Below are 17,270 nucleotides of genomic sequence, written 5' to 3'. Positions count from 1 at the left end.
CTCTAGGGACCTTGAAACGCCGAGAAATGACCGAATTTTCAATTAGACAAATAGGACTGATTACATTAACTTCCAATGGTAAGATAATAAAAATAAAAAATAAATTGATTTTAAACACAATGCCTTCACTTAAAAATAATAAATAGATATGAATAAATATATCAGAAATAGGATAAATCATATTTTTCTGGTGCAAATCGAAAACAAAATAGAAAAGGGGTAAAATTGAGAGTAAATGAACCTTTAAGACGAACAGAAAAACCTCAACAACCTCAACTGTGATCTTGATGTTTACAAAAAAGTTGTTGAACAACTATTTCAAGGACAAATGGAGAAAATATGTAAGCCAAAATTCAGAGCATTGCCAAAAATCTAAACAAAGTCCGAAAAGACTGTTTGAAAATAAATGATTTGGATATTGATAATACAGTCCTGATAAACTGTAATGGGTGAGATTACATATATATAAGTTTTCTGTTACCACATTCCAGGGACAAGTATACATGAGTTAGTTGGTAAGCTTTCCACGATCAGAAGAAAACAAGAGGAACCAAAACTAAAGATATAACGTTAAGTAAAACGATAAATGGTAAATATATTTCAAATGAGTACAATGGTTTTCATTAAATCAAACATTTATTAAAGCTTACTTTTTGTTTTTGTTCGAACAATTAATTTGTTTGAATAATTTGCTGCTGCAATATCGGCTCCCTCTGGAAATTGTACTACATTATAATAATGAATTATTACATGATACTAAATAAAGTCAGTCTTTTCTTTATTATCACACACCACAGTTGTCTTTTCTTAAGCCCATAAAACTAAACAGGTTATGGGCCCAGTTCACTTAAATCTATAAAGAGTGCATACAACTTTTTTATTTTCAAAATGGAGTCTGAAAGTTTTAAAATTGACAAACTCCTTGATACTGAACAATATATATATATTACTTAAGGTTTCTGGTCTGTTTGAAAAGGTAAATGGTCTGACCAATCGATCGGTTAAAGGGGAAACTGAGACTCAGTTACTTCTTGATAATCGTATTTTAAATTGGATGAAAACCGATAGCAAGGCTCAACGCATAATTGCAACGAGTGTAGGTTCAACACCGTTTCGACCCATTGTCAATTGTAACAATGCTCAGTGGGCAAAGTTGAAGACTGTATATGAACAAAACTCATACTATAAACGTTCACATATTGCTACAAAGATTGTATGGCTTCGAGAAAGAGGCTGATGATGACGTTGCAACTCATATTTCTCAGTTGGAAAATTTTGTGAGGCAGCTTAGAGATGTGTAAATGACACTTCCTGAAAGTGTCAAGTATTTTGTCACTGGAAAAGTAATTGTCCAAAAAGGTTTGTCGATAGAAAAAAACTGGGAACCGAAATGGCTCTCATGTGTAATTCTAAATTATTCTCTGTGAAAGAGGAAACTGGAAGTTCAAGCGGTGGTAAAACGGGAAGAAAAAGTTTTTGTTGACGTTTATGAAGTGAGAGCTTTAACTTCATTAAGTTTTTAATGACGAGTTTGCAAATAACTACATTGGGTGAAGTTTGGTTTATAGGTAGTAGTTTAAAAGGAAACCGAATGGAGCAGTTCATGTCACCCAATCTCGTTAAACCGAATGTATTTTGCGATGATTTAACATGATTGATTGCTTGATTTTGAAACCAGTTACAACGCCAGCTGAAACATGTTCTTACTAAGAATCCTCCAAAGATTTTAAATTTCCCTACAGGGAGGCAGTCGTTTATTTACTTGGCCGTTGCCACCCGCCCAGATATTGCTTATGTCGAGGGAGTAGTTTCAAGATACGATACGATCGTACTTAGACTCATCGAACCAGGCACAAGTCAACGCAGTCAAAAGAATAATGAAGTATATCAGCGGAACACGAGAAATGGGTAATTTTTTTTAAAAATGTAATTTTTGTTCTTTGATATGTTACAGGGAAGCTGATTATGCTGGAGCCCATATATCTAGACGTTCGAACACTGGTTATATTTTTTCTTTGGGAAGCGGGCCGGTTCCTCGCTTATTACAGAGGCAAAGATGCGTCCTTATCTACTACAGATTCGGAGTGGTTTCTCTTCATAAATCCTGAGTTCCACAAAACATATCGATGTTCGTTATCATTTCGTCTGTCAACGATTCAGCAGGGGTTATTTTAAGACTAATTATGTTCCATCTGAACTTCAAATTGCGGACATTTTCACAAAGCCCCTATGTAAAAATAAATTTGAAAACTTTCGGCTTATGATTAAATTGTTATTTTTTGTTTGAATAATCCATTCAAAAATGGGTGTGTGGGGAAAATTAATTTGTTTGAATAATTTGCTGCTACAATATCTGCTCCCACTGGAAATTGTACTACCTTATAATAATGAACCCGTGGCATGATGGTTAGTGCGTCGGACTGTCATGCCAGAGGTCTTGGTTTCGATCCCTGCCTATGCCATGTAAAGTTTTTTCACATGTACTGCCTATTGCGAGGAATTGACAAATTCTCCAAGAGTAGTTCTTGTCATGAAAAAGTGCTTCCTCAAATTTACTTTTCGGATTCGGCTTAAAAATATAGGTCCCCTCAATCCCTGACAACAGTACTCGCACACAGGAATGTTTGAGAGTTGTAAGTCACTAGGCCGTAGTTCTCAACGGGCTGTTGCGCCACCCAATTTATTTCATTTATAATAATGAATTTCTATATAATACTAAATAAAATTAATCTTTCGCTTATTATCACACACTGCAGTTGTTTTTTTGTAAGTTTATAAAACTTAACAGTTTTAATGCGGTGTTTTACGCCATATCAAACGTTTTTGTATTAGGTTTGAATATTAACAGATTTTGGGCATTTGAAAAGCGTGGCTTATCTAAGTTCACCCCTGTTACTTTAAGTATTTGCCTTGGGCCTTAATAATTTTCATAGTGAAATTAGATTCAATGGGAAATTGAAACTTTTTAAATTAGAATGGTAAACCTAAAGGAATTATTAGGATTCAAAGAATATCTAATTTTGAAGATATATATACAAGAATGTATGTATATTTTTGGAAATAAGAGTTGGAATTTAAGTAATAGATAATATTCTATAAAGGCGTTGACTTAACTGTAGCTTAGCTTCTATTAAGTGCTTAATACTAGTCTTATTAAAATATAACTTATTCCTAAAACTTAAGCTTAACAAAAACAAATTCATTAAAAAGTACATTTGTCGAAGATACTCAAGCACCATTTTTTTCGACTTGTGGCAATTGCATGAAGGAAATTGCACATCTAAAAATTGTTAGTATGTATATCACGAATAACGTCTTGTCCTTTGAGGTCTCATTCTTCTCTACAAGAAGAAATAACGGACAGTGGTACTGACAACATTTTAGTCTAAATCAAGTCATTAAGTCCCTGTCGCTATAGCGTCATCAGGTGATGACGAACCACGCACCAATCCAAACTCAAACTTCCACAGAAGGTTATCCTTTCATTATAATGGAAGAAGCAACTTCTACCTGTGAAATGCCAAAATATGACACCCTCAATTATTTAGAGAAATAAAAAAAAAATAATGTTAAAGTTCCGTGGGAATAACTCATCTACTGAAGCTGCAGCTAGTCTTCACAGAGCATTAACATATTAATAATATTTTAAGTAGTATTTAAAAAAAATTAACAACCCGCTTCTATCCGAGCTCTTGCGCTATATAATTTATTGATTTAATTTATTTTCCTTTGCTTAAGAAAGAGAATAAAACAGTTATATTTCTTTATCAGTAAAATCTTGATTTCTATTAATACTACCAGCTGACCCAACAGACGTCCTATTGTCTAATTGAATTCGCATTGGTATAATAACGGTGGACAAAATCACGTTTTTGTCTGGTACAAAAAAAAACAATACCTTTAAAAAGAATTAAGTAGTCTTGAATTCAAATCTGGCCTTCAAATTTGTATCGGGATTTTAAAATATATAATCTAAAAATGCTAAAGACAACCAAAAACGATATTTTAAGATCAGTTAATACACAACATTTCCCTAAAGCTTGTCGACCATTTCAAGCGTAGCGATCTTCAGTGGTCAGAATGGTGGCAAGAAATGGCACCAGTGGATGATCAATTTTCGAAGAATATCATCTTCAGTGATGAGGCACATTTTCACCTCAGTGAATTTGTCAATAAGCAGATAAGCTCGATTGCGCTACAAAATCAATGTCAATTGGCCGCCAAGATTATGTGATTAGACACCGTTGGACTTCTTTCTTAAGGGTTATTTGAAAGAAAAGGTGTACGTCGATTATTAGCCACTACAATTCTAGAGCTAAAGGATGAGCTGATTCGGATGGAGGTGTACCGTCGAGGTCGTAGTGGCCATTTGGTTGATATTTAGTTTCATGCATAATTTAACTGTAATAATATTATCATAATTAAAATAAATGACAGCAGTATTTTAAATAATTTGTGTTTTATTCAAAATCAACATGGCCAAGGAAAGTGAAAATGCAAAAGACAAAAATAAAAAAAGTAATTTGTATGTTATAAACAAAAAAGAATTAAAGTTCACCTGACCATCACCATATTTAATTTCAACCACCCTGTATAACAGAAATAGTCAAACAAAGAAAGCACAATATTATGTATAAAAGTATGAAAATAACATTTTTCAATTGTACAACGTTGCAGGTGCAACAAAAGCAATATTAAATTTTGCAGATGACGGCCAAAAAAACCGAGGTCCTCTTTTTGCTTCTTTGGTCTCTAAAGTCGAGACGGTAAATATAAGACAATTGGCAGTCCGAAGCTTAAGTTTTAATAAAAATAAAGTGAACAGAAATAAGCAATGACGGAAATATTCCCCTTTCTAAATGGAACAATAAATATTTATATTGAAAACATTAATTTGTTCTGGTTTTAAGAATAATATTATTATGATAGGAAATTTTCAAATCAGATTGTATGTACATTTTACGTTTTTTTTTAATACAGAAAAACCTGGATAAATGGTTTTCAAATATGTAAATATTAAAAGTATACAAAATAAAAGTATTAAACATAAGAGACAATTAAGCAGGAAAAGAAGTGGGCGACCTTTATTCCCGCAGCATGAATTTCTTTCAGATTTTTTTTTACAATTAGGTAGGGGTCTCAACAGAACATGTTTTAAATATTAAGGCGAAGAAACACCGTTAAGTCATACTTTTTTTCAGACTTAACCCTACTTTTTTGTATTTCGTTATTTGAGCCTAAAACAACTTCTTTTGAATTGATAGTATATGGCGCGCGCCGCGCGTACTAGCACCTAGGTATGCAACGTCCCTGCTTGGGTTCGCTATAGGATTTGGGGTGGTTGCGAGTTTGGGTACATGCAAAGTACTTTTTGCATTTGAGCACTAAAATCAAAGAAATACCAAACAAAAAAGATCAAGTATGGCAACACTGAACAAAAAACAGGGAAGAAATGTCAAAATCAACCATTTTTGCGTGTTTGTATGTACAAAAAATGAACTTTCAAAATTAATTTAAAATAGAAACAAATGTTGCCTCGCTCTAAGACTGCTTTACTTGCACATATCTGTCAAAATTCATTCTGCGCTTAGAGAAAGTTGAGCGAAAGGTACTGTAAATATGGAAAAGAAAACTTTAAAATTTTGGTTTTTAGAAATAAATGTTAAAAATGTTTGGTTGTTAAGTGAGAGGCATTTATCCGGGTCTTTCTGTATTATAAAATAAAATGAAAATCATTACCAGTATACAATTTTAATATCAGTAGAGCTTCATTTAAATAAATTATATGAACCAAGCTTTTGTTAAATTGTATTCTCGAAAGAAATAGGCAAATCCTCCAAGAGATACGCTTTTCAGACAAAACTTGTTTTTGTTTTTTAAACCAGCCGTTTGGCTTTTGTATAGATTGTATATTTTCTTCTCTATTTCTGACTTAGCCCGCGCAATGGGCAGTGGTTTTTTACGAGCTCAGAGCCAACTTATTTATTTTAAGGAAACAAACTCAAAGTAATAATAAAGAAACTTAAATCTATAAAATAAATTAAATTTTGAATTTAGGTATATATAAGGTAAGAAACTTTATAATCAAAAACAAAAATAATGTTGACGCAATTTTATGTTCGTAAAAAGATTTTATATAAAAACAAAAATAATGTTAACGAAATGTGATGTTGTTAAGAATATTTCATATAAATTTTATTTACTTTTTGATTGTATCATGTTTGAAATACGTGTTTTAATAGGAATTAAATTTTTGTTTGTTCATACCGTTGTTTTTTCTAAGCATCTCAGCAAATGGTGATGTTGTAATTCAAAAATATCCTCGTCGCGGTAACTATCGTCTAATTCGATGCCGGATTCTTGGGCAGCCCAACGAGCTTCAGCGGCTTTCTTTTTATTAACAAATGCAGCTCCCGATGATGCTTTTGCGATACGAATTCGAGCCAAACGTGCTTTCTTAAAATACAAATTCAAAAACACAACAACGTCTAAGATGCATTTTAAGGTATAAATAAGTTTGTTGCTTTATTACCCGCTGCGCTTTTCGTTTATCTGCTCGTTGATTTTGATGATAAATTCGACTGAAGTTTGATACAATAACAGGTACTGGAAGAGCGATTACCAAAACTCCGCTGAGCGAACAAACACCTCCAACTATTTTGCCAGCTATTGTCTCTGGAACCATATCACCATAGCTTAAAATTGATTTTTTAAAAGAATTTATTTAGTACTAAAGAATTAAAAAAATAATGTTATGTTAGCATTTAAGAGGAACTTAACTTAAACTACACTGATAACTTCCGAATCGTTGTTGCCCAATTTAAATTTATGTATATCTGATATGATTTCAGTAACAAAACTAATATAGCGATTTCAATACCATAACCTCTCATACTGTTTTGGGTGGAAACAAAATATTTAATTGTTTTTTTTATTTTAATTGCAATCTTACAGACCTATTCATTCTCTACAAAAATTTAAGTAGTTTTTTCCTAGATACATTTACAAAAAACTAAATGCATTCTAAAATAAGTTTTAATAAAATTCTTAAAACAAAATACCGCTTTAAATGCTGTTTTAAATTAACAACACCCTTAATATTTGTTGAATTATGATGACTGAGGTAAATAAAAAGAGATTAAGGGATAAAGTTCAACCGTATGCAAGCATATTTCCAGCATTTATTTAAAAAAACAAGTTATAGAATGGATTACTGGCTTTTTAATTACCTTTGATTACCGATTTGAATCTTGGTCTTACAAATTTTTTTTCAAACACAATCTTAAAATGAGTTTTTTTTGTGTTGATTTTTTCACTAAATGCATTGTAGTGTTCGTATTTCTATCTACTGTAGAAACATAAAATTTGCATTCCTTTTGCTGTAGCATTACAAGGCCTACAATATAACTTACAACCCTTTTTTCAAAAAAACGTGACGTTTTTGAATAATTTGCAAAAAAGTGTACTTGATGCCTTTTGAGCCCGCCTGAAATTTTTTGTTCACGCCCAAAATGATATGATTTTTTAGGTAATGTTTAGAACGTATAAATGAAGTTCTCCAAAAAAATTCAGCTTTATCGACTTTGCGTGAGCTAAAAAATTCGTATACAATTTTTAAATATTGAATTGATGATGACCTGGGCTTTTCTGAATCCCATACAGATGATAACACTCCTTTAGTTTCAAAAAACAACAACACAAACAGTCAGGTTCAACATTGTTAGTTGGAACCAATTTAATTTACATTTTAAAAAATCAGTAAATCGTTTGACAATATTAATAATTATACCGCTAATTTAACAGGGCTCAATTTAAAAATAGTGACCCTAGATCCTCTTCTCAGAGATTAAGAAATAATTTTTGATTCAGAAGCTATGTAAAAAAAGTCTCAAATTTGCAGTTCTTAAAAATGTCGGCTAAAATTGGCTTTTAATGGTAGTTCCCGTATTTATTTTGTTAGGACTATTTATTGCAGTTTTCATTTAAATTTTGTTTATATATGTTTATTAAATAAGATACCGGCCAATTGAAACAATAAAAAACAGTTATAGTTTCAAACGTGTTCATTTTTATTTTTGTGGCTGGAATAAAAAAAGGTGGGTATATTTAGTCAATTGTTGTATTCATTAGAGAAAAGCTCTAGCAGCATAGATTTGAATACTTGATATTTTCATCTCTAAATAAAAGCTTTAAGTTGCTGCGCTTAGCTGAGATACCCACATACATTTCGGAACTTGCTTGCGGTAACAAAAAAAATCGCGACATCTTCGGTTTTTACATATTTTTTTTTTAAACAGTTGTATTCTTAATCTTAAGTTTAAATTACCTACAATTTGAGCCGAATCCATAAATTTATATCTAAATACAAAAATAGAGAGCTCGTCATCAATTATATCATAAAGTTAAATATGCAAAATTTTTTTTTTCAAATAGGTACAAGTAGATCAGTATTATAATAATAATAATAATATTTTTTGTGGTTAATCAAATTATACTTTAATTCACTAAAATCTAAGTCAAGAAATATATTCCGTAGTTAGTTGGAGAAATCGTAAGTCAGCCAATTTTGCTTGATTTACTGAAATTAGATATGATTATCAATGATCTGTTTGTCTTATTTTTTGCAAAAATGACGAACGTACCACTTAATTTATTTGTGTAGAATTATTAAAAGTTAATAAGAATATTCAAATATGTTTATAATTGTTTGTAACAATAGAAATAAACGATTATAAATTGTTCATCTTTGTGGCACCGTTTGACTTAATGTGAAAAATTTAAATAAATAGTAAAAACGTCTTTGATCTGGCTTATATCTCGATCCCTAAATTATGATGAAGTCGAACGATCGAATTAACATACTGAACAATTCAAAGATTTATGGACTATTTGATTATAAATAATTATGGATTATAAGGAATACTGCCACCATAAAAACATAATTTTAAAATAAAAACAAAAATAATAACATCAACAATAATTTAAACTTTACATACCCCAATGTTGTCATGGTAACAATTGTATACCAAAATGCTGCAGGTATTGACGTAAAATTTGTCCCATTAACGTTTTTCTCAGCATAGAACATAACTGTTGCAAATATAATAATAGCCATGGCCAATGAAAACACAAGAAAGCCCAGCTCGGAAGCGCACGATTTTAGCGTATAACCCAGAATACGCAGACCTTGCGAATGTCGGGAAAATTTAAAAATACGAAATACCCGAAATACTCGCAACGTCACGAAAGCTCCAGACACATCATCATTGTCGGTTATACCTAATCCGATATAGTATGGTAAAATAGCCACCACATCAATAATACTCATTACACTGCGAACAAATTTACAACGATCCGGTGCCGCAAACAATCTTAATAAATATTCGGCTGTAAATATCATTACGCATGCTGTGTCTAAACAAAAAAAAAACGATTTTATATCGTTCGCCGCATGGCAATGTTCCTGCACGACCCGGTCGATGGCCACATGGAACAGTTTCCACGACGTTTGCCATTACCGACACAGCAATAAAAAAACCAGTAACATAATAGAAAACTAATGCTGCAGTTGATGTATGTGGGTTTTCAAAAGCTCGCCACATTTTTTGACGTATGTTTGTCAGTTGCTGAAGATTTTGATCACCATTTTCCGATAGCTTGTCGTCCATAAGACGTTCGGCATTTTCGCGTTTTCGATCACGATAGTCTTCGTAGCAGCAATCGCCAATCACATCTGGCATAATACCGAAGAAGGCCAATTCTTCGTCGTAGCTAGTCAAGCATTCGTGCTTGGGATAATGAAGCTTTCCAGTGCGATAATAGTTGAGTATATGACGAAAAATATCAGGATCTCGGTCAAAAAAGTATTCTCTACAATCTTCGTCATAAAAAAACTCTCGTTCGTTGGAACCCAATAAAGTGTCTGGGTATTTTTCAAGAGTATTGCGCCAGGTTTCAAACCGACGCCCGGAAACGTTTATCAAAAGTTTTTCGTCATCAGTTTTTCTACGATCTTTTGGTATGGGTGGTGGTGGGAGCGGGTGTGTTGCAATTGGCACCCAACCGATGGCCGCCGCCCGTGCAAATGGCAGCCAAGCGGCGACCGAGGCCATGCTATGTGGTGGAATGTTTCAAATCGGACAGAGTATAAAAACGTCTCTTTCTGTTAGATTTTTTTTTTAATAATATTTATTTTAATATTTAGATATATTAAAAATTAATAATTCTTCTGCAATTTTATTCATTTGTTTTCTTGTTTGTCACTTCTATAAAATCAAAAACATAGCTTAGAGTGACTTTAGTTGTATTTCTTGTGCTCTAAGGATAAGAGTTTGACTTGTTTGTTTGTTACATTTTTTGAACTGAATTTAAAAAAATGTTGGTTTCTTCTTCTTCAAATGTTTTTTCACTTTCAAGAAAAATGTGTTAGGAAATTAGTTTACGAATATCCAGAAGGTTTCTTAAATTCATTCGTGTTATTATGAGAAACATAGAATTTTTAGTTGTACTCAATTTTACTTGTTGCGTTTACTATTTCGAAATATGTGCCTGAAACGATATGTACAAATAATTTTACAACTCAATTTAAAAAAATAATTATATGTTTGTAAAGGGTGTTTTTAAAAGGTATCGAACTTTGAAATGGAATGAAACAAACATGATTTTTTTTTAAATTTTACCATAATAATACCTAAAATACAATTTGTATGACCTCCAAACTTAAAATTTTGATATCAAAAACGTTATTCTTCGTTTCATACAATTATTTTTGAGATCAAATTGTGTTGGTAAAATATTCATGGTTTGTATAGTTTTTTTTTGAAAAAACGTTGATTAAATTTGTTTCAAAACTACATTATATTAGTTTGTTATCACATCAAAATGTATGGTATACATTTAATGTAAGTGGCTAGCAGTACTGGATTGTGAGATATATTGGGTTAACCGAAATGTTCACTTTCTTTTAAATTGCTGTACAAAATTTATTAAAAGTCGATATTTCTACTAGTTCTAAATATATGGACGACGAAAGAAGCTTCCCGAACGAAAGGACGTACGAAAGTCTGTCTGTCTGTCTTCTCCCCCACAGCTTAAACCATTGGTAGATTGACTTCATATTTGGAAATTAAGGTTTTGAGTCGATTCGCGTTAGGCGTTTTTTTCATTTTTTAGGATTAAAAATAATAGTAGACCCCTTACAATATTTTTGGCCAAAAAATCAAAGTTTGACTTTTCTGAAAAAAGATTTTTATTAAATTTTCTCCAAAAATTTTATTTGTTGACTTAACACGTTTCAATAAAAATAAATTATAAAACCGTTATTTTGGTTTTAAGTTTTATCAAGGAATAATGAACCATTTTACATTTTTTTTTAAGTTTTAACTTAAATTGAAAAATTGTATACGTACAAAATTTATTTAAAGGAAACCTACAAGATACAAGATTGCAGATATAAATTTAGCATGATAACCGGCATCAAACATTCACAAACTTGGATGGGTGTTAAGAAATGTCTCCTACCCGAGATTCAAAGGTTACAGATCCGTCAGTCAACGCACTAGCCTTTGCGGATGACATCATATTGTGCGCAACAACAGCAAAGACCTCCAAAGCCTCTTTGGAGTTACAAATTCATTAATCGCATCATGCGAGATGAATATTTTTGTAGAAACGGTATCAAAAGGGGTATGATAAGCAAAAGGTAACAGTCGTCGTACCTCATATAATTGGTGGCCATACAATACCCACACTAAAAAAAACTTAAACTTTATAAATGGTCCCCAAATAAGTTTTTTTTATTTAAAAATGCTATAAAAAAAATTACTAAGTATTTTCTTAAATTTCTTTTTTATATGAAAGTACAATCCTTCCGGTTAATAATTTAAAATAATGTCATTCAAATGGTTGCTCGACTGGATAAGATTCATCTGAAAAGATGTTTTTTTGGCGAAGCGAAAACGCATTGGATGGTAAGTTGGCCTTAACTCCTGAATCAATTGGACTTTCTATGGCGTATTACCAAGGTCTTTATGCAACATTCGTCTCAATGATGCCTCCGAAATTCAATTGTTGAGAACGACGGTGAAGTGATGTTAATGGCACTTCTAGCACACTTTCTGCCACAGCAGTAATATTTTTGGTTATACGCACTGTTTTTTGGTTTTCACGCTTTGGGTTTTCGATGAAAATGCCAGTTTCTTTAACTTTTTTCAAATAATTAATATATCACGTCAGGTTTTTGAGGTACATATTACTTCTTAAAATTAAAAAAAAAAAAAAAGTATATAAATTTATGTATCTCTCTCTTCACTATTCAGTACAAATATTTATATTATTTCATAAAACATTCGAAAACCTTCATAAATTGTAAGATTTCACCTGTTCTACAAAAGTCTGATAGAAACGCTAAACCGTTTATGCTAAAGCTGTTTGGAACAGAACAGAAAAAGCAAACCCGTTAAAAGGTAAGTTTTGTTCTTTAAACAATCTGTTTTATTAACAATTCTATCATAAAAAGTTTTTGAAATTCATTACAAAAAAAAAACAAAAATAATGTTGAAACGGTATTTTTAAAACCTTGGCAAATACCTAAAATTTAAGTTTGGTTTCAAAATCAACACAATAAATGAACTCAAAAAAGTATTTTTCAAAACCATAAAAATATTAAATTCAAAACTCATAATTAATAAGAATTCCCAGAAACTTACTAAGATACTAAAATTATTTAAATTGTATCTAGGAGATAACTTCGCAAAATCATCATATAATTTACTGTTGAGATATATTTTGAGTTTTAACTTAGCCTGATGTGTTTTAAATTAGTAATACTTTATTGTCCCCAAACTTCCCGAAATGGAACTTATGAAGTCTCAAATTGGTTCCGAAACCGACCAAAATGGACCAGAAAATCTCCAAGACGTATAGAAAATCTAAGCGATACAATAACTAAAAGTGAGAGAACAGTGAAATAAGAAAGCAACTTAGTAGAATAGACTGACTGACTGGCTTATAAACTGACTGACTAGTAAAATAGTAGATTTAGTTAATTAAATTTTATGAAAAACTAGAAGACATAATAGCATTTAGTTTTCAGTTTTTGATTTAGGTTAAATTAAAATAGTCAGAAAAAAATTATGTTTAATTTCACAGTCTTAAAAAATTACACTTTAAATTCGTTTGTTTCTTTTTCATAATGTGTTTGATTTTTAAAACCCATTTTTCAAAAACCTTGGATAGATTTCATTTGTTTTAAAATCTAACTAATAGAATAGAGTGTAAGTGTTAATTATAGGATCAACCGTTTTTTTTTTTTCATTTTTAGCACCTACCCCGCAAACCGTATTTTTTTGAAAGACTTTTTTCAGAAAATTGAAGGCAATAAACATATTAAGAGTTTTGAATAATAAAGTGGTCAAATACACTCTAAATTAATTTTATTTCATAGAAATAATACAAATTTAGCTTACTGGGTTTTCCTTTTAGCAATCATTATTTAAAGGACATTTTTAAATACAATTAGACCAAAGGTCCCGACATGAGTCGCTATTTTTTGTTTTATATGAGTTTCTACAGAAACAGTTTAGTTCTCATACACAAACTATACATAGCAAACAGAAAAGTCCGATTATTTGCTCGGTTTCTCCTTAATGGGACTTATTAGGGACTGGTACTTATATAGTATGTGGTTCTCGTTAGTTAAGCAATTTATTAATAAGTTATCATAAATATAGATAAATAAATAACACACGAATACCTAAATGGAATGATAAATTATTGCATAAATAAATAAATAAATAAATAAATCAATTGGGAAACATATAAACATGAATTTAATAACAATAATTATCAAAAATAAAACATTCTAACAATATGTACAATAAAATAAGGGCAAGAAACTTTATACATAGAAAAATGTTCAACAATAACTCATTCGACCAATACGTACTTTTCAACGAACGAAAAGAGGTATGGATATACCTAGTAATAATTTAAAAGAACAGAATTTCAATTAAATCGTCGGTGAAAAAGGTGATAAGAAGGGGCTCAACTGTGAAGACAAGCCCAGGATAACAAATAATAAACTGTATATTAATTATACATTTACTTACTTAATCTTGATTATGCCATTTATTTTCTATGGCGTCTTTGCTGCTTTATTATTTTTACTAGACACATCCTCTCCAAGGGGTTTCGTTTCATGAAATTGTCTTTGATAACATTAGGGAAAGTTGCACTTTTTATTATCTCTTTTCAATCATTTTTAAAAGTCAGTTTATGATAGCAACAAAGTACTTTGATGACATCCTGATGGCAATGAAAAAAATCTTGAAACAACAACTACGACCACTGACACCGCATTTGAATTAATATTTTTTTAAGGAATTTCATATTAATACCTAGTTAGCGCTACGAATTCTCTGGGATTACTATTTATTTATTTGTATTAGTATCTAAAAGATATCTAGAAGAACAGGGTGCACATTTTTTGCGCTTCGGAACAGTCTGACCAAAAATCATCAAATATGCCTGTTTTCCATTTTTTCACTCCAGCACGCACTTCGAAATAGACTAAATGAAAACAAAAAAATAAGTTACACGAATGTGTCAGAATTTAAAATTTTTGTATCTATCTCTAATTAATAATGTTATGATTATAAATGAAACAAGTGTATTGTTCGTAAATTTAAGTTAAAATATTTGATTATTTTTACAAACGCTTGCGTTTTTCTTATCCGTTCATATGTTTATAGACTTTTATTCTAGGAAACATGGAGAAGCTATTTCAAAGAAGGTATGTATATGTGTATACTATATAGATGCATAGTATGTTTAAATCTCCATGCTTTGAAAATTTTTCAATACGTGTGTAACATAATAGAAAACATGCGCAATATAAAGAAAAATTCAACCGTGTGTCTACACTGTACTTTTTGTATATCATTGTTGGCTCTGAATCTGAAGACAACAAAAATTCAGCATGCTCCTCGAAAAAAAAACGAAATTCTTGTTAATATGCCATCTTTGATACTAACAGAATTGTTTACTTGTGTTAAATTCTGAAAAAAATGGAAATAACTAGAATTTAGTTATTAGCACAAAATGAAAAAAAAGTGCTTTCATTTATTAGTTTTGCAATTATAATAACATTGAAAGATTATATCGAGGCAGCTTAAAGGATTTGATTTGGTGTAAAATACCAACACGATATCTACCTAACATACCTTACTTTCTTACTTTAATAAATGCCTCAAATATGGTATCATACATGCACAGCTTTCCATTGGTGTCCCCAAAAACGTATATTTTAATCACAAATGTCTCATATTGCTTCAAGAAGCTAACTCTATGTTTCGTTTTCGTGTACGAAAGTCTGAGGATTTTAAAAGCCCACAAAAAATTAAATGCACTTCATTGTTTTCTATAATTGGGAGTACTGATACTAAATAACTCATAGTAAGACTTTAAAATATTTTTTTTGAAACAAAATTTCTCCTAATAGGCCTGTTTTTCCTCTGTCCCAAAATAAAACTCGATTAGTGAATTTTAAATATAATTATACAAAGAGACTGTAGTGCCCGTGGTATGATGGTAAATGCGTTGGACTGTCATGCAAGGGGTCTTTGGTCCAATCCCTGCCTGTGCCACCTAACTTTTTTCACGTGTACTGCTTTCAAAAGTAATGCTTGTCATGAGAAGTGCTTTCTCAAATTAACAGCTTAGATTCCGCTAAAAACTGTAGGTCCCCTCCATTCCATGGCAATATTAATCGCACACAGAAATGGTTGAGAATTATAAGGCACTAGACCCTAGTTCTCAATGGACTGTAACGGCACCTAATTTTGTTTTTATACCTACCCTGTAAACTTCTCATTCGTTCCCGTGTGTTGATTTTTCTTAAAGTTTAACAACATATTAAAAACAACATTTTATGAAAGATACAAACATTTTAAGTCATTATCTTTCTTTGTTCTCAAGACACTTGTGTGTCATTTCATATCAGTTGTTAGTTATTTTTAAAGGTTTTAGCGTTTTGTCGAAAAGAATGTCATCAATTGGATTTTTAGTCAATGTCAAATATCAATTTTTATTTGTTAAAAATTAGGATCGTTTATTTAACATTCATTTACTTTTTTGTAATTTTCGTTTGCCCTGTCAGTCAGGCAATCTTCTTTTCCACTTAGAAATTTCGTAATAATTTTTCCCATTAAAACATTGTTTTCTAACTTTGCCTTCAACTCACTAGTTTTCATATATGCCTTTGGTTCTTAAATTATTTTCTTTGATTTTTTTCAATCGAATAAGAAATGTTTTTGTTAGAAACATTTTCCTTCAATTTTTTTTTATTTAACTCAGAAATATTTTTATGAAAAACATTTTCTTTAATCCACTCAAAAAAAATTGCGTTAAACACATTTTTCTTATATATTTTCATGGATATATGTAATATATTTTTTTTTTTAATAACCTGACTGTTGAATGTATATACAAATTGCTGAATGTCGAAAACAATATTTTCTGTGAGATAAAATTTGTTTGAAGTCAATATTTTAAATTTTTGAAGAGATATTTTAGTCGAATGCAAATTGTTATTTATTCGAATTTAGGTAGTACAACAAATTTGACTAAATTGTCATTGCCAAGCTTAAAGAAATCTTCGCTCGACATATATTTAGAAATTCTAACATTACCAGCAGCAGACTTGACAGAGAAAAGTTTTCGTAGCAAGATTGAGGGCTGGTCGATTTAGGGCTTATAAAGTTCTTGTTGGCGCCCGAATCAACAAGAAACTTCAACACTACTCCATCCTTTGGGGCATACTCTAAGTATGGTACGGTATGTTTAGGTTTCTGGTCACCGGAAGCACTACTTAAAAGTAGTCCTTAATGAATTTTCGGTAAAATCCTGCGACTCCTATAAAAACGATTGAATTTGTTTAATTGTATAAGGTAATTTAATTTTCTAGATAATTTCAATTTTGTTTGGATTGGGCTTTGTTCCGAAATTGTATGGCCTTAATACTCAGTCTCTCTTTTCAAAAAATTGCACTTATCAACGTAAACTTTCATATTAAGCTCTTTTAGTCTTTTAAACATTTTCTACAGCTAAGATCAGTATATCGTCAAGATATACAGGACTGATTTGGTTTATGTACTCTGACAAGACTTCGTTTATCATTCTTTGAAATGATGCGAAGGCATTTTCCAACCCGAACGGTATTTGAGTAAACTCATACTGTCCGTTTCCGCTTTTGCATAAGTAAAATATATTAT

At 31.0% G+C, this 17,270-nt stretch overlaps 1 protein-coding gene across 1 annotated transcript in view; it reads right to left on the bottom strand.

Moving 5' to 3' along the window:
* The window catches only part of LOC129953425 (potassium voltage-gated channel protein Shal), a 31,661-nt gene extending 16,875 nt beyond the window's left edge, over window positions 1–14,786 (bottom strand). The window contains 5 exon segments of the mRNA XM_056066655.1: window positions 6,268–6,456; window positions 6,533–6,695; window positions 8,997–9,427; window positions 9,429–10,548; window positions 14,109–14,786. Coding sequence (XP_055922630.1) covers window positions 6,268–6,456; window positions 6,533–6,695; window positions 8,997–9,427; window positions 9,429–10,112 — 1,467 coding nt within the window. The 5' untranslated portion in view covers window positions 10,113–10,548; window positions 14,109–14,786.
* Window positions 14,787–17,270: the final 2,484 nt, after the last annotated feature.

The sequence above is a fragment of the Eupeodes corollae genome, chromosome X (genome assembly GCF_945859685.1).
Source record: "Eupeodes corollae chromosome X, idEupCoro1.1, whole genome shotgun sequence".
Classification (NCBI taxonomy): Eukaryota; Metazoa; Arthropoda; class Insecta; order Diptera; family Syrphidae; genus Eupeodes; species Eupeodes corollae.
The sequence above is the reverse complement of the archived record's forward strand: the minus strand, read 5'-3'. Positions and strand labels throughout refer to the sequence as shown.